The 19,358-nt window shown below is 41.6% G+C and overlaps 1 protein-coding gene across 5 annotated transcripts in view; it reads right to left on the bottom strand.

Annotated features, from left to right (window-relative positions):
• Positions 1 to 19,358, bottom strand: part of psd3l (pleckstrin and Sec7 domain containing 3, like) — a 130,399-nt gene that overhangs the window by 19,122 nt on the left and 91,919 nt on the right. For 4 of the 5 annotated variants that reach the window (XM_063014636.1, XM_063014641.1, XM_063014642.1 and 1 more), the window contains one exon: positions 6,047 to 6,090. In XM_063014636.1, the coding sequence (XP_062870706.1) occupies positions 6,047 to 6,090 (44 nt within the window). Of the gene's footprint in view, positions 1 to 6,046; positions 6,091 to 11,080; positions 11,279 to 19,358 lie in introns of those variants that run through there. The other variant, XM_063014644.1, reaches the window with a different exon arrangement.

Raw genomic sequence — 19,358 nt, 5'->3', positions numbered from 1 at the left:
GCTAAAATGCAAGGACAGTGCAACACATTATTGAGAAAAGTTGCAAAAACTACAGAATTTAGCCTAATAAAAGTCTTATATCTACAATAAGTATCTAAAGGTGTGTAAAAGATGATTTTGGTGGATGTGTAGCTGCATGGTATAAACAACCAGGCATGTAGATCTTATCACCTCTTCAGTAAATGTTACCTCTTCAGGTATCTTCTAACATTTATATTAGGACTATATGCTGTATCATTCTTAATAATCATTGCAATATTGGCTTCTGCAACACAGCACAGAGGTCAAAAATGCCTAGATAAGCTTGTCCATGAAAACCACACTTTCTATCTAGGCATAATATGGGTCTGTCTGAAAACCTAGTGAGCTTTCTAAATAGACGGTCCTGATAAAAAGGCTGTCTAAATTCTTAGATACCTTAAAATGCTGCCTACTGAGGTGCCTTATTTCAAAGCGATAATCTGACTGAATAACAAGGGAGCATCAGATGCTTCCTTTGCGGGGAAGGCAATCCCAGCATTCAGTGCGGCACAACTTTTCTCACAAATTACAAATATGGCAGATGAATGCGGAGTTCTTTTCTAAAGTAAATAAATTCTCTGTTTTTTTTTTTTTTTTTTTGCAATCCACCCCCCCACATATTTTGTCCCTAATCAAGTCGTATCCAATTACCCTGATAGCATTACGCTTCCCCTCTACCGATGCTGACTGAGGAGCGCCGTAACTGACACATGCCCCCTCCGACATGTGTGCAGTACCGACTGCATCTATTCACCTGCACGAGGTGAGTTCATATACAGATCAGCTTTGTGTACGGAGAGCCACACCCTGATCAACGCATCATTCCTCGACTCTGCGCAAGCGCCATCAATCAGCCAGCAGAGGTCGTAATTGCATCAGTTATGAGGAGCCCTGGTCCGGCTACCCACCCTGTGTGAACAACAGCTAATCACTCACAAAATAGGATCACAGAACCGAGTGCTGAGGTGAAGCATGTAAAATAAAGCAAAATAAAAACTGCAGTCACGCAGCTACATTCAGCTCTCAAATCACTGCACAATGGCAAGCACTAGCTTCAGTGGTCACTGGACTACAAGCTTTGGAACTCTCATCCTCAAAAGCAACTCCTACACAAAATTATAGCTGACAAAAAAGTCCTTGAATGTTCCAAAAGCTAAAGGCTACTTTATTATTCACAAAACTCACCCTGGTTTGATAAATCTAATTTTAAATACTAAGACTCTCTGCACTGACTCGTCGGCATACAGCCAGTCCCGGCAATCCCGTCCAACACTTCCATTAGTCCTCCCTTAATTTACAAATGGACTGATCAGGCTTTTTTTTTTTTTTCTTTTAAAAGCTGATGAAGGTTGCAGATATTTATAAAGGTTGGCCAATCACTGTTTTTCATTTCTGATCTCTGGCAGTGTGAAGGATGGGTATGAAGGATGTAAACTTGGTCAACAAACTAGAAAAAGAACTGTTAAGCATAATAAATAACACCAGTCACTCTGTATTTGTAACTGTTCGGGTGCAATCACACCCTAACAGAAAAGCGTTTTTAACCAAACCTAAACGTATTAACTGAATGAGGTGTCCACATACTTTTGGTCATACAGTGTAAGCCAGAATAAAACATATAGTAAAGGCAGATGTGCAGAGGATTCTTTCTAATGCTCATGTGGGTATGCAGCAGGTGGAGGACGCTCGGTAGCGGGAGAGCAGACAGCACGTATACACACTCCATTACAGAGAAGCAGCTGTCTCAGAGAACAGTGCCACCAGATGCTAGTCTGATCAAAGAGAGCTCAAGGTCAGAAACGCTGCAGTTAGCCAGCTGTGCCAGTTTTACTTTAATGTACTGTCGGGAAACATGTAAACACAGCAGATACAATGTGTAGTTAATCCTAATATTAAATACATGTACTTGGAACAGGTATTCAGCACCTTTTATTATCATTTAATAAGCTTCCAGTGGAACAGTTTACTTTAAATTTAATCATTTATCACTCTGTGTTCACACTGGCAGCGACTCTTTACCTGTTGTCGCCCAAATCGCGGATCATTCATCACCATGTGATCACACTGGTAGTGACTTTTTACCTCTTGTCACCCAAATCAATGATCGTTCATCGCCCTGTGTTCACACTGGCAGCAACTTTTTACCTGTTGTCGCCCAAATCGCGGATCATTCATCACCATGTGATCACACTGGCAGCCACTTTTTACCTGTTGTCGCCCAAATCGCTGATCGCTCATCACCCTGTGTTTACAATGGAGGTGACTTTTTACCTGTTGTCACCCAAATCAATGATCGTTCATCGCCCTGTGTTCACACTGGCAGCAACTTATTACCTACAGTCGCCCAAATCACTAATCATTTATCACTCTGTGTTCACACTGGCAGCAACTTATTACCTACAGTCGCCCAAATCACTAATCATTCATCACCATATGATCACACTGGCAGCCACTTTTTACCTCTTGTCGCCCAAATCGCTGATCGCTCATCACCCTGTGTTTACAATGGAGGTGACTTTTTACCTCGTCACTCAAATCACTAATCACTCATTGCCCCGTGTTCACACTGGCAGCGACTTATTACCTACAGTCGCCCAAATCACTAATCATTTATCACTCTGTGTTCACACTGGCAGCAACTTTTTACCTCGTTGCCCTAATCTCTGATTGCTCATCGCCCTGTGTTCATACCGGCAGCGACTTTTTAACCCTTGTTGCCCAAATCGCTGATCACTCATCGCCCTGTGTTCACACTGGCAGCACTATCATCGCCTGTGTGCATTTGGTTTCCATGGTTTAACTGACCCAAGCAAAAAAGAAAATGCCATGGCAAATCAGACACAAACCCCCCCACCCCCATCAGTGATCGCTGCCATTTATTTGCAAAAGTTTGGCACCATGACAGTAAGCTTCTCCTCCATCTCTAGCAGGAACTATCATCTAGGAACCAAATATGGACCGCCACGTCCCTTCCCTTGTAATTTGCAGAAACGTCAGCTTTGCTTAGCTGTAGCCTAGTGGACTAGTAATGGAACGGTTGATGGTTCAAGCCACATCACTGCCTGGTAGACCACTGTTGGGCACTCAAGCAGGGCCCTTAAGCCTCAATTGCTTAGACAATAAACTGTCACAGTACTGTAAGTTTCTTTGGATAAAAGCGTCTGCTAAATGCCGAAAATGTAAATCGCTGGTGATGAAGCACACGCATCTCCGTTACTCAGTCAGAATTTCAGTCAGAATAAGGCGTCTCGTTAGGCACCAATTTAAGGTATCTAAGAATTTAGACCGCCTTCTTCTCAGGAGTGCGTAGGATGTCTATGTAGAGAGCTCACTAGGTTTTCAGACAGACCACTTGTTTCCAGTCACTGGAGTCACTAAGCTAATTCATATGCATATCAATTTGGAAAGCTATTATATGGACAGAATATTATTTTGTGTGGTTTTGTATTATTATTAAACGAAATAAGACTGTATAAAGTGCCACAGGAGAAAAGATGAGAAATATAAAGGGGTATCTTTAAATCATGAGTGGTTAGGCATATGCACACAAGCAGGCCGGTGTTTGCAGGCTGTAATTTGGTCGATTACTTGAGCCACGATGCAGCGAGCTTACATGACTATTGTTATCGGCAAGACGGATTCAGTTTCCGATCTTAATTACAGCTCTCGTCTCAACTGCCAGCGATCCAATCATTTACCCGGGAACAATTGCGCGCTCGTGCGGCTTTGACGCCCGCTCTACGTTCTGACAGACGGGGCTGGTTTGCCAGGGTCGATATGAACGTTTCCTCACAGCAGGTCAGAAGAGCGAACCAGATCATGCAAACACTTCAATCAGAAAAAAGAGGAGTACGTTCAAAACAGTTCCTTAAATTAGAACCTGAATTTATTAAACGTATGAATTTTTTGGAAATATAATTGTCAAATAGGTAAATATTATTTTTGAATTTTCTATCCCCCCCCCCACAATTTTTCTCCCCTAATCTAGTCGTGTCCAATTACCATAACTGCATCCTCTATACTGATTTGACCCTTCACCGCTGACTGAGGACGCCTCTCAACTGACATGCGCCCCCTCCGGCACGTACAGTCAGTACAGACGGCATTTTTCACCTGCACGAGTCGAGTTCATACACTGACAGGCACTGTGTACGGAGGGCCACACCCCCATCAGCATTATTCCTCAGCCCGGTCAGCCAGCAGGGGCCGCAATTGCACCAGTTATGAGGACCTATGGTCTTAATTTTTACCCCTATGAACAACAGCCAATCGTTCATGCAGCCGCCCAGCCCACGTATTCGAAACCCCAACTCTGGTGTGCTAGCGTACTTTTTTACCGCTGCGCCACTTGAGCGGCAATAGGTTAATATTCTTTTTATTTACATAAGGTCTCAGGCATCTATGATCCACAAATTTGTATCTTTCAACATCAGACTTTTTTTTATTGATCTATGAATTTGCTAGAGATGGGCGTATTAAACATTGTTTGTTATGCAAATATGTGCATCATTAAACAAATAAAGTTTATAGATCTATTAGTGTGTGTGATAAATATTGGTATAAATATAGATATATTTAACTCATTCAGTTCTTATCAAGTTCTGTATTAGGGCGCATTTAGATGAATTGCCACTTTGCAAATCAACATGCATTATGGGAGATGCAGTTTATGAACCTAGCAGTTGTAGCCTAGTGTTTAAGGTACCGCACTAGTAATCAGAAAGTCGCTGGTTATTGGTCGCCTTTATCCAAAGCGACTTACAATTAACACTGTATACATTGCAAGCAATTGAGGGTTAAGAGCCTTGGCACAACGGCCCACCAATGGTAACCTGACAGATTTGGGTCTTGAACCAGGTTGCCACTGTTGGGCCCTCGAGCAATGACCTTAATCCTCATTTGCTTAGATTGTATACTGTCACAGTACTGTAAGAAGCTTTGGATAAAAGTGTCCGTTAAATGTTACATGTAGGACTTTACAACGTACACTTTAAAGCAGCATAGACTTATTTTAACAACGTCATATGCCTTTTAAGCTTATGCAGGCAACATAAAATGACATGGTGGGGCGGATTCAGCCTGCAGGCCTTGAGTTTGACGGATGTGCTCTATAGTAGTGGTCCCAATCCACCCCCGGGCCGCACAGAAAGAATAAACACACCAATGTGTACCTATCCGTGACCCATTTGTAAGGATCAACTGCTGAAGATTGAAAATGACTCTGGCCTAAAAAGTATGTTTCAGTCGACTTCAGACCTGCCAGCTTTTTGGATTAAAATCAAGGCAGAATATCCAGAGATTGCTACTAAAGCAATGAAAACACTGCTCTCCATTTCCAACACCCTATCTTTGTGAAGAGGGATTTTCTGCAGTGACGGCAACCAAAACAAAGTTACAGAGTAGACTGGAATAGGAGACAATAACACGCGAAGTGTGTTCCTTATCGCCCCTAGGTGGGAGGGTCTTGTTGCAGCGGAAGAAGCTCAGGGTTCCCACTGATTTTCCATCATCGGTGAGTAGTATTGTTATGCACTTTGTGTTTTTTATTATGCTTGTCGTATAATTTTAAATTCTCCCGCCCTGCCAGTCTGTGAAATTATATCTTATATGAAACCGGTCCATTGTGCAAAAAAGGTTGGGGACCCCTGCTCTATAGGAAGGTAATAAACCAGCTGTATGAGATTAAGTGCTGTTATTAAAGATGTCACTCATATTTAGTCTCCACTTTTGCTAATTACTGATTAAGTTAATGTGTGCATTTGTGACTTCATTGACGAGGTGTGTTTGTGTTTGGATTCACTGAGCAAGCAGGTTTGTGTCAGATAGACCATACAGGACATACAGTGTTTATTGTGCCTCACCAGGCTTTCTTTTCTGTGCCAAAGACGCCACTGCTCTGTCCAAGGTCAACTTTGGTAAAGACTAATATCGCTAATAGCTTTATCATACACTTAACACACGACAGCTAGAAATGCATTGATTATACAGTGAATGTAGTCTATGTAATGATTAACAGTGTACGTACATTGCCCACTGCAGCTTCTCGTTCTTGATCGAGTTGTACAATGCCTGCAGAGAAAAAGAACAGAAATTAGTCTAATAATAAACACAGATGTTTATCACCGTGGGTCTGTCTGAAAATCTAGTGATCTGTCTACATAGACGCATTGTACGTCAAGAAAGCTGTCTGAATTCTTAGATACCTTAAAATGCTGCCTACTAAGGTGCCCTAATTCTAAGCAATAATCTGACTGAATAACGAGGGAGCATGTGAAGCTTTCTTAGCAATGAAGGCAATCCCAGCATTCAGTGCAGCACAACTTTCCTCACAAAAAATGACAAATATCGCAGACAAATGTAAATAAATTCTCATTGATTTTTATGCACAAGTGTCATTTATTTCTAAATTCGGGCTGGTCGGTGACAATTAAAATTTTTGGTACACAGAGGGAGATGTGCTGGCATGCTAGCGGATTGTGCCACCTCAGCCCATTGGTTTGAATGGACTGAGGTCAACCGTGTTAGCTTAGTAAGCGAGATTTGTGGCGATGTAATCGCCGTCTAAGTAGTGCGTCTAAATAATCCGCCTTATAAGTTGATGTCTTATTAGAATCCTCTCTACTCAGGCAGCTCACTAGGTTTTCAGAAACACCCCATATCTGACCATATTAACCATTCATTTCAATAGTTTAATTCTTAATTTGTTAATTCTTAATGTTTTAAGATTCACTCAATAAAACAAAACAAGACAATGAGTTCTAACTGCTCAAGAAACACACACCATTTTTCTTTTTTTTTTTTTGCGCTGTGCTTTGTTTGCTGCATATGTTCTGTGCAATGCCATTAACAGCTACTGGTCAAACACCGCAGCAGTGATTTGTTATGCCAAGGCTGTTTGTCTCACAGCTTCTTCCACCCACTGGCTTTTGAATCATGAATCTTCAGTGTCTCCAGGACCGTACTTTTTTTTTTGTTCTGCTGTTACTGAATGAAGATTTACAGTGGGCAGCGTGTTGCATAACTGGGCTCAAACAGTGGAGTGAAAGATATGTTTAAGCTATATAGGAGACTGCAGTGCTTTTGAATTGAATGATGGGATTGCGTTCACACTGCTAATGTGATCAGGACATCTGCAGAAATCTTAATGCACAATGACTTAGATCAGGATTTGTTGATTTTTTCTCAAGTGATCCACATTTTGTCCATGATTTTTTACCGTGACCCAGGCAACACAAACAATGAATCAAAATTAAATCTACTTAATTAATAAAATGATGGCAATCTGGTCCCACTGTGGTTTACAAGATAATGTAAAGCCTTCACAAGAGAGCATTCAAGTGCAAGTTCATTTTGTTTTTAAGTACCTGTTTAAATTAGTTTATTTTCTATTATTTTTCTATTATTTCTATTATTACAACCCTTTTTTTTTTGGAAAACCCAGACTTAGGTAAAGCTGTGTGGCCTGAATTACCAGTAAGTGTGTGTGAGGATGGATAAGCATCATCTGAACATAATCTTTAAAGTCATCTCTTTAAAATGCTCCAGGAATGATACACACAAGAAGCATCACATTGTCTTTTTTTCTTTGTATTTTCTGTGTATGCATATTAGTCATACCCAATAACCCGATTGTAATCCGCCTCTACTGCTGCAGACCTTCTCCTGACCGAGGAGGGTTCATATCATGCACCGATCTCACTGTGATCTCACTGTGCAGGCTTCATCGTTCAGCCAGCCAATCCTGCAACTGCAGGCCTGTCTAGCTATCGCCCCGCCCCTTACAGACACAGCTAATCAAGCACCCCACTGACCGTCATTTTACAGTAGCTGTGTTCGTCTACATATTTGCATTTGAGGTGATTAGTGATACCCAAATTGTAGCGTAGTTTAGATTTAACATTCTACAACATAGGGAGTGGCACTCGTGTGGTGCAGCAGATCTGGTTTTCAATCCCAGTAATGCTATCGACCATCACATATCCATAAAAATGATTGGCTATGTCTGAGAGAGGGAGGATCACTAAAGCCCTGAGATGGATTGGTGCCCTGCCCAGGGTGTAGTCATGTCTTCATGCGCCCAATGCTTCCGGATGGAACTGGAACCATCATTACCAGGATAAAACCCTAGGTGCAAGACAAAAACACCCTGGATAGCACGTAATCACAGTGATGCTATCAGCTGTCATGTCTACATAGACGTGACTGGCTATGTATGAGGAAGAGGGGATGGTCGAAGCCCTGAGATGGATTGGCGTCTGTCCAGGGTGTATTCATGTCACGCGCCCAATGATTCCGGATGAAACTGGACCCAACGTGACCAGGACAAAACAGCTGATAAAGATGAAATGTAAACATGAAAAGAAATGATTAATATAGGGAGGGATGTTGGTGCAGAAGGGACTGCGGGGGCTGAATTTTAAATCAAGTGCCCGGTGCCTATTAGTAATTCGAGTCAAGTCAAAATTATTTTTATAGGGCATTCTATCAAAGCAACTTTATAGATTCCAGGATAAAAAACCTGATAAGCAAGCTGAGGGCAACAGCAGGCAAGGGAAAAACTCCCTAAATATTACAAGGAAGAAACCTTGAGAGAAACCAAACTCAACAGGACCCATCCAGCTTGGGTAGCCTTAAGGATATTATGGGTTAATTAGAATTTGACTAAATAGATTAACATTTGTATAAATAAAATTAGTTCTAAAAAGTAAAGGGAATATATCCCTCCCACTAACAGGTGCTGTGATGAAGAGATAATCAGTGTTATTCACTTCACCTGTCAGTGGTCATGATGTTATGCCTAGTCAGTGCCTGGTCAGCAATAATATAGGCATAATGACAAACATTTCTGTGTGTGTGTGTGTGTGTGTATATATGTGTACGTATATAACACATATATGCTGCTGGCCAACAGGCTCATTAGTGAGCTAGTGCACATATGCCAGTGCTATCAGTTGGGCCTGACCGGTAGTACAGCAGGAGTTATGATGACCTTCAGCCATATGTTGCCAGCTTCACTCTTTTAATACACACTCCTAATGCCACATCTGTAGATCATTTCAGCCATGTTTTAGTAGGTTGTTCTTCTTATAGTATCAACCATGCACAATCAGGCTGCAATACTAACAAACACTGGCAGTACACACTGAATACATGACATTTAACATGCTATTCTAAACCAATAACAAATTCTGTTCTGCCAGAGCCGTCCCTGTTGACAGTTGCTGTTTTGAAGTGGAAATATCTGAGAGCAACAACAGCCCAGCAGTGTTAAAAACAAGCCAAGTGTGACAAAATGCATTCTTATATGTTTAAATACAACATTATATATATTTTATATGAGGGATTTAAGACAAGAAGCACTGTCAATCGAAACGGTTAGTAATTCTATCAAACCAGAGTTTATTTACGCTTTCGGCGTTTAGCAGATGCTTTTATCCAAAAATGCGAGCATTTGAACGTTCAGGTAGTTTGTAAGAAGTGGGGCTTTAACCAGCAACCTTCTGATTACTAGTCCTGTACCTTAAGCTGAGCTACCACTGCCCTACTAATTTTAAAAACAAACAGCTCAGATTTGCTGATTAATCACTTAATAAGCCCATTTAATTAATTATTTCTTGATCAGGGTCACGGCAGGCAAAATTCCACTGTGAAACACTGGGCGCAAGGCAGGAAACCCCTGGAACCCCCCTACAAGTCATAGCCCAAGAGCTCAATTAATTCCCCATGTGCTTTGAAATTACACTTATGACAATCATAATTATTCAACCCCCATTTACCAACTTTCAGCACAACTTAAAGCACAACTTAAATAGCAACACAACTAATATAACAAGTGGTTTCTCCAAATTCAACGCAAAATGCCACTTTTAATGACGACTGCAGTTTTAGAATTATTCCACCTCTTTATGACGAACGTCTTTTTACTGTTATGAACTTTTGACAGCGTTCCTAAATAAATCTCAGTCCATTCCTCATGACTATGGTCTCCAGTTCACTAATATTCTTGGGTTTTTGTGCTGCAACCATCGCACATGTTGTTTATTGTATATATTGTATGTTATTGTGTTCATTGTGTTTGACCACAACGCCCGTTACCAACGCTGGTCCACGTTTCCACTAACGGGTAATGAAGGTAACCAAGCCCAAGGATAAAAATGCTTTGTGATGCAGGACACTAGCACTTATAATGAGCTATTTTGCTCACATGCCATAGAAAATCAAATTCTAGATTGAACGAATCTCAAAATTATATCACGTTTGGTCATTAATTTTAATACAGTTCATAAAATAAGAGAGCACAACACAACCATACATACTAAGATCATTTTAGAATAAAAATTATGATACAACGTAAGACAAAATCAGCGCATAAAGGTCAGGCAAATACTGTCACTACAGGTTATTTAAAAACAGGATGTATTTATTTTTCTATTCACATCACTGCTCAACAAAGTCCACAGCTTAAACACATTCCACTGCGGTCAAACAACACAAACACATTCATGCAGTACAGCCTCAGATAAGGTGCATTACAATTTAGTACATATCACACACTAACTGACACTAATAGAGCATAAAAGTGTTGAGATTTACTCGTGACGGGTGAGAATTTGAGAATCTGAAGTTACACAAATGACACGCCTTTGGAAACAACATCAGTCAAATCAATCAAGCACAAAGTGAGAGACACAAAGAGGGGACACTAGAGAGTGCTGCAAGCAAAGCAACTCATCAATGAAAGGCGAGGTGTCGGTATAACACTCGCCAAAGCCGATCTGTCACTCCTCAGCGTTCCCCTAGATGGGAAAGGGAGCCACAGAGCCATCCATAATTTGAAAATACCTGTTAGTCGTGTTTTTATAAAAAAAAAAAAAGTAATTCTAACTAATAATATTAGCAGAGGAAATTCATACACTGCAGTCTGTGTGAGTACAAACACAATTAAATACACAAACAGCAGCAACCGATGTCCAAAACCTCATTATGTTTTAACCCGGTTAGAAAAAACAATCTGCACTGCAACAATCCCAGGCTCACTGTACAACACAGGCAGGTTTACCTTGTCCTTCTTGGGCTGTGCGCTGGTGAACTCAGCCGAGTTGGACATTTTGAGAGATTTGGACCGGTGCTGGGGCTGCCTACGGACAGATTCCTCCCTGCCGTACTTCATAGAGCCGCCAGCCCTCATGCGCACCTTCCCCGTGCCCTGAACGCTGTTTACCCCGATCATCTTCTCAAACTGAGTGAGAACGGCTACCACAGGTAAAACAGGAGAAAAAGGTACCGGTCCTGACAGGACTCAGCAAGGAGAAAAAAATGAAAGCTCTAGTCGAAAAGCAAAGGAAGAGTAGAGAGTAGATAGTGGAAAACGCTTGCAGTCCTCTCTTCAAAATAGCAGAGGAGCTGCTCTCGCCAGCATCACGTCCACTTGGGTTTGGATTTAGAGCTGCCGTTCCTCTGGAAGCGACACACCAGTGACTAGGAGTTTGAAGAAGAATGAGAGAGAGAGAGAGAGAGAGAGAGAGAGAGAGAGAGAGAGAGAGAGAGAGAGAGAGGAGAGAGAGAGAGGGAAAGAGAGGAACTGAGAGGGGAGGAGCAGCTTTCTCTCACTTCTGTGATTAAAACGTTTAAACGACTGATCTGTGGCCGAGAATCTTGTCATTTTAAGTGTCAGAAACAAAAAAATCTTTAATATAGTCAAATTGCTCAGTTCATTATTAGAAGAATATGAGAATCTTTAAAGGTGAATCATGTGGAACTTTGGCTTAAGCAGTTACAGGTGAACTACAGCAAATCATCATGTTGCCCCAATGCCACATTATTATAAGACCCTAGTGATTTAACCAAGGGGTTTGTGGTGAAGGGCTCTTGGGAGCATGTCTAATGTGACCAACAGAAAATAAATATGGTGTTTAAAATTAGCTAGATATATAAAAAAATCCTGCATGGCTTTTATATCACACATATTATGCTAGCCCACTACAGCTAGGATCTGAATTCGAATCTATCAGCCTGCCTGGTGTCCACACAGACGTAACTGACTATGTCCAAGTGCAATGGATTGGTGCCCTGTCCAGTGCTTCACAGTGGCAAGATAAATCAGCTGAGAAATATGAAATAAACCCATGATTTACTTTTTCACTTCACATACACAGCACAGCTACTTTAACGATTAAACCTAGAACATCCAGCGATGGTGCAAGGCTTCATGCTACGTCTATGTTTTGAGACACCCCCCTCTGCGTCCACAGAATTTTCAAACTCAGTTACCCGAGTCGTGTTTTTAGCAGCTTTAGACTTTGACATCTTGGACATTTTGACTAACTGATTACTAACTGAATTGCCGTAGGATTGCTAGGACCACCTCAAAGTGCAGATTAACCAGTAAACGTGAGGCACTTAAATAAAAAATGTGTAATCACTAAACACAGCCTTAAATTTCACAACAAATTGCATATTACACAGGAAAAGGCTCATTTCACGGTCCATGACGCGATTTTCACGTCCGTTAATTAGGTAGGGCCTTAAATGTAAGAATATAAGCAAACAAACCATTTACTCTTTAAAGGGATCATTTCAGGGATAGTTCAAACATTTTATATGGAAATCTTTAGAAAACTATATGCACAGTCTGGTTCCTCTTAAGGTTTCTTCTTGTATTTTTAAGGGAGTTTTTCCTTGCCACTGTTGCCCTTGGCTTGCTCAACAGGGGTTTTTAGTCTGTTGGTCCTGGATTCTGTAAAGTTGCTTTGAGACAATGTTTGTTTGTTTATTAGGATTTTAACGTCATGTTTTACACTTTGGTTACATTCATGACAGGAACGGTAGCTACTCGTTACACAATGTTAATCAGTTCACAAGGTTATATCGAACACAGTCACTAACAATTTTCATCTCCAATTCACCTCACTTGCATGTCTTTGGACTGTGGGAGGAAACCGGAGCACCCGGAGGAAACCTACGCAGACACGGGGAGAACATGCAAACTCCACACAGAAAGGACCCGGACCGCTTCACCTGGGGATCGAACCCAGGACCTTCTCGCTGTGAGGAGACAGTGCTAGCCACCGTGCCACCCGCTTTGAGACAATGCCCATTGTAAAAAGAGCTATACAAATAAATTTGACTTGACAGTAGCCTTAATAATAAATTGATAGAGCACTATAAAGCCCCTACAAAAATACAACAAAATAAAAGACATTTTCCTTGTTAATAATATAGCACAGTAAGCAACCAGTTCCCACCCAGCAGCATTTCTTCTAGATGAGCTGAAAGCATGCCTGATACCAACAGAAGGGTGGGCTCTCATTCAACTATATTTATGTGTGCAGTGAGGAGCACATACTTGCCTTTGAAGAGAAAGAAAGCCATTAAATTTGTGAACTCTATGATTCAGATCAGTATCACACCAGACAAATGGCACCATTATACCTCCGTTATGTGGAGAGAAACTCTCGGGCATTATGGGACAGACTCATTGTTCTACTAATATTGTTTGGAGTAAGAATGCAGCAAGAGAATGGGACTGAAGAAGAAAGAAAATTCGTATTTGGTGCATTGGGGACTGATTTAATTCCCATTTGGAATTCCCACATGAAAATAAAGGCATAATTTCTTAATAGGTGAAAATAGACTGCAAGCTCACAGCCATCACGTTCTGACTCACAGTATTCCATGAATAATCAGAATGAATTTAATTAAGGTAGCATGAAAACTGAAGCCTGGAGGATAACGTTTCTGTGGAAAGAAGACACTGACTGATTTATGGTACGACAGTAATTTTGATATCTGCCTGAATTTGGAAGGCGAGGGAAGGCAGACGCAGGGGTAGGCGTAGGCGTAGATACCAAATAAGTATAATAATCAATAGATATTGGCAAGATTTTGGGGACAGTATAATCCTGGCACATTAAAACATATTAACAAAAACTGCTTGTACCAGGGTGCACCTGCTCCAGTAAAAACAAACAATCCTTCAAACTAATCAAGTCCACCGAAACCATTATGGATTACCCAGTGCATTAAAAAGTTGGTGGCACTTTATGGATAAAAATCATCCAATCACAAGTATCTCCATACTTTTCCCCACATTGTTCAGGTGTTTAAATTTTGTACTTCCAATGTCAACCTATGTATTGTTACGCATGCCTTTGAAACGTGAGGTTTCTAAATTGGATCCCTGCCATAATTTTAGCTTCTAGCTTTCATTGCCACACAATTTAAAAGTGTAATTAAGCGTGGTGGGATAATATGCTAGCACATCATAATTAGGATTTTAACGTCATGTTTTACACTTTGGTTACATTCATGCCAGGAACGGTAATTACTCGTTACACAAGGTTCATCGGTTCACAAGGTTATATCGAACACAGTCATGGACAATTTAGTATTTCCAATTCACCTCACTTGCATGTCTTTGGACTGTGGGAGGAAACCGGAGCACCCGGAGGAAACCCACGCGGACACGGGGAGAACACGCAAACTCCACACAGAAAGAACCCGGACCGCTCCACCTGGGGATCGAACCCAGGACCTTCTTGCTGTGTGGCAACAGTGCTGCTGGGTGGGAAAGACGTGCTGTGTAAGGACCTTTGTTGTCCAGGGCACCTGTACAAAAAGTGGAGGAGCGCAGACATCAGGGCGTGGCTCTCTGTATGTGAAGCCGATCTCATGCGCAAAGTGTGATGTAACAGGGGGTAAACACGCCTCTGTGCCACTTTTTGGAATGTATTTCAGGCATCAAATTCTAAATGTGTTTATATTTACAAAATCAAATTGGCTCAAAACCAAATTCTTTGCATTTTGTCAGTTAAAAAAGATTCAAGAGAATCAACCAATCAGATTCCATATACAACTGATAGATTGATAGTTTGTTAGATTGATATATGGGTGGATTAGCAAATATATGTGAAAGGAAATTCATGAGCTTTTAGGTGTGAGTAGATGCATCATTCTTTTAGCTGTAGGTTGGATAAACAGAGTGGTTGCAGTACACAACACGCCTTAGGCTCAATTATTCATCTGTTCCCCTACTGCAAACACAAGGGGACAGAGGGTCTGTATGCCAGTAACTCCTTAGGCAACAAGCTTTATAACAATCACTATATCACTATATCAAAGCAACAATACTAGAGAGTTTTCATTTGAACACTTTACATACATATTTTATATCAGATGGTTTAATTAATGGTAAAAAATCAAACATCAACAACAAGAGCACCAACAGCTATGGAATTCGACTGTACCTGATCAGTTAGATTAAACAAATACAAATATTGACAGGATTGCCTGTACTTATAATGTGATACAGTTCATAGCTTGTTAAAACAGGTGTCTCGTCCATTGGGGGCCGCCACAGCGGATCACTCGTTATTTATTTATTATTTAATAAGATTCATCAGTTCAAGTCTTTAAAGTCAAACACAGTCATGGACAATTTAGTATCTCCAATTTACATCACTTGCATGTCTTTGGACTGTGGGAGGAAACCGGAGCTCCTGGAAGAAACCATGCAGACACGGGAGAACATGCAAACTCAACACAGAAAGGACCGGACCGCTCCACCTGGAAATCGAACCCAGGACCTTCTCGCTGTGAGGTGACAGTGCTACCCACCAAGCCACGGTGCACCCTCATCAGACAGATACAAAAAATGACTGGATTGCCCGTCCTCTTGATGTGGTTTAGTTTTTAGCTTGTTAAAGCAGGTGTCTCTTCATCATCTGTCTGATTCCATTAGGATTTGCCACAGAAGATCTTTCGTTAACATCGCCCCGAACATCCTCCATCACACCAACCACCTGCCTGTCCTCCCTCAACGCATACAATAACCTCCTCCTGCCTGGCGGCTCCATCCTCAGCTCTTGATAAAACTCTCGACCCTCCTCAATCTCAATCTCGCCTCCCTAACCTCGTCTTCAAAATTACTACCTGCGCTGTTCCTCTCACTCCTAACACACAAACAGTCACCTCAAGCTCTTTACTCTCATTGTTTGTCATAATAAAAAGTGCTGCTGTTTTCTATAAACCCTATCAGTCAAAACAAGAACCTGTGCTCATAACTTCATTATTCTGTCACTACTGCATTCACAATTTAATTTTCAACAAAGTGATCATATTGTTCACCACTCCTTAAGCGTACAGTGTATCACAAAAGTGAGTACACCCCTCACATTTCTGCAGATATTTAAGTATATCTTTTCATGGGACAACACTGACAAAATGACACTTTGACACAATGAAAAGTAGTCTGTGTGCAGCTTATATAACAGTGTAAATTTATTCTTCCCTCAAAATAACTCAATATACAGCCATTAATGTCTAAACCACCGGCAACAAAAGTGAGTACACCCCTTAGTGAAAGTTCCTGAAGTGTCAATATTTTGTGTGGCCACCATTATTTCCCAGAACTGCCTTAACTCTCCTGGGCATGGAGTTTACCAGAGCTTCACAGGTTGCCACTGGAATGCTTTTCCACTCCTCCATGACGACATCACGGAGCTGGCGGATATTCGAGACTTTGCGCTCCTCCACCTTCCGCTTGAGGATGCCCCAAAGATGTTCTATTGGGTTTAGGTCTGGAGACATGCTTGGCCAGTCCATCACCTTTACCCTCAGCCTCTTCAATAAAGCAGTGGTCGTCTTAGAGGTGTGTTTGGGGTCATTATCATGCTGGAACACTGCCCTGCGACCCAGTTTCCGGAGGGAGGGGATCATGCTCTGCTTCAGTATTTCACAGTACATATTGGAGTTCATGTGTCTTTCAATGAAATGTAACTCCCCAACACCTGCTGCACTCATGCAGCCCCAGACCATGGCATTCCCACCACCATGCTTGACTGTAGGCATGACACACTTATCTTTGTACTCCTCACCTGATTGCCGCCACACATGCTTGAGACCATCTGAACCAAACAAATTAATCTTGGTCTCATCAGACCATAGGACATGGTTCCAGTAATCCATGTCCTTTGTTGACATGTCTTCAGCAAACTGTTTGCGGGCTTTCTTGTGTAGAGACTTCAGAAGAGGCTTCCTTCTGGGGTGACAGCCATGCAGACCAATTTGATGTAGTGTGCGGCGTATGGTCTGAGCACTGACAGGCTGACCCCCCACCTTTTCAATCTCTGCAGCAATGCTGACAGCACTCCTGCACCTATCTTTCAAAGACAGCAGTTGGATGTGACGCTGAGCACGTGCACTCAGCTTCTTTGGACGACCAACGCGAGGTCTGTTCTGAGTGGACCCTGCTCTTTTAAAACGCTGGATGATCTTGGCCACTGTGCTGCAGCTCAGTTTCAGGGTGTTGGCAATCTTCTTGTAGCCTTGGCCATCTTCATGTAGCGCAACAATTCGTCTTTTAAGATCCTCAGAGAGTTCTTTGCCATGAGGTGCCATGTTGGAACTTTCAGTGACCAGTATAAGAGAGTGTGAGAGCTGTACTACTAAATTGAACACACCTGCTCCCTATGCACACCTGAGACCTAGTAACACTAACAAATCACATGACATTTTGGAGGGAAAATGGCAAGCAGTGCTCAATTTGGACATTTCGGGGTGTAGTCTCTTAGGGGTGTACTCACTTTTGTTGCCGGTGGTTTAGACATTAATGGCTGTATATTGAGTTATTTTGAGGGAAGAATAAATTTACACTGTTATATAAGCTGCACACAGACTACTTTTCATTGTGTCAAAGTATCATTTTGTCAGTGTTGTCCCATGAAAAGATATACTTAAATATCTGCAGAAATGTGAGGGGTGTACTCACTTTTGTGATACACTGTATAGCTACAATATGTGAAACGATCATTCAAACTCGATTTTATCATGTAACAATATTGTCGCCTGCTGCTGTTGAGTGATAACACTAAGGGTTGTCATGGTAACCGATATTTTAAATATGTAAAATGATTTTGTTGTGTCAAACTGTGAAAAAAGTTTGACAACTGATCAACGTTTTTGTCAAAGTCATGGGAAAGTGTACAGAGGACTCACAGCGTATACATCACGTCACAGACAAACCCCGAGCCAGTCCAGATATCTGATGTGTTTTATCTCGAGCACACCTGATGCAACTAATGAAGCCCTTGTGACGACACCTATTCAAGGATTCTGTTCAGGGAATTGACTGATTCTGGGATTGCACCGGAGTAACCTTTTGTTATGTCAATTCGTCTTTTTGATTGGCCTGAATCTATATACACTGATCAGCCGTAACATTAAAACCATTCTACACTCACTGTCCATTTTATCAGCTCCACTTACCATATAGAAGCACTTTGTAGTTCTACAATTACTGACTGTAGTCCATCTGTTTCTCTGGATACTTTGTTAGCCCCATTTCATGCTGTTCTTCAATGGTCAGGACTCCCACAGGACCACTACAGAGCAGGTATTATTTAGGTGGTGGATGATTCTCAGCACTGCAGTGACAATGACATGGTGGTGGTGTGTTAGTGTGTGTTGTGCTGGTATGAGTGGATCAGACACAGCAGCGCTGCTGGGGTTTTTAAACACCTCACTGTCACTGCTGGACTGAGAATAGTCCACCAACCAAAAATATCCAGCCAACAGCGCCCCCCCTGGACATCGTCCTGTGCCCACTGATGAAGGTCTAGAAGATGACCGACTCAAACAGCAATAGATGAGCGATCGTCTCTGACTTTACATCTACAAGGTGGACCAACTAGATAAGTGTGTCTAATAGAGTGGACAGTGAGTGGACACGGTATTTAAAAACTCCAGCAGCGCTGCTGTGTCTGATCCACTCATACCAGCACAACACACACTAACACACCACCACCATGTCAGTCACTGCAGTGCTGAGAATGATCCACCACCTAAATAATACCTGCTCTGTGGGGGTCCTGTGGGGGTCCTGACCATTGAAGAACAGGGTAAAGTCAGGCTTAAACCATATGTAGAGAAACAGATGGACTACAGTCAGTAATTGTGGAACTACAAAGTGCTTCTATATGGTAAGTGGAGCTGATAAAATGGACAGTGAGTGTAGAAACAAGGAGGTGGTTTAATGTTATGCCTGAATGGTGTAAATATGTGAGATATATATATATCACACACACACACACACATACTGTATATACGTATTATACTGTATATATGTATATACATACAATGTTGGAGATGCTAACTTTGCCCTAGGTATGATTGTATGTGTGCATTTGCCCTGTGATGGACTGGCATGTCAACCTGTCTGGGGTTTTTCTAATTTACCTACCTAACAGCCAGTGAATTAGACCCACCGTGACCCTGAATAAGATAAAGTGGTGGTAAAACACACAATTAATGAATATATTTAGAATATTCAAACATAAAAA

This window comes from Trichomycterus rosablanca, chromosome 18, assembly GCF_030014385.1.
Source record: "Trichomycterus rosablanca isolate fTriRos1 chromosome 18, fTriRos1.hap1, whole genome shotgun sequence".
Taxonomy (NCBI): domain Eukaryota; kingdom Metazoa; phylum Chordata; class Actinopteri; order Siluriformes; family Trichomycteridae; genus Trichomycterus; species Trichomycterus rosablanca.
This window is presented reverse-complemented; position numbering and strand designations above follow the sequence as displayed.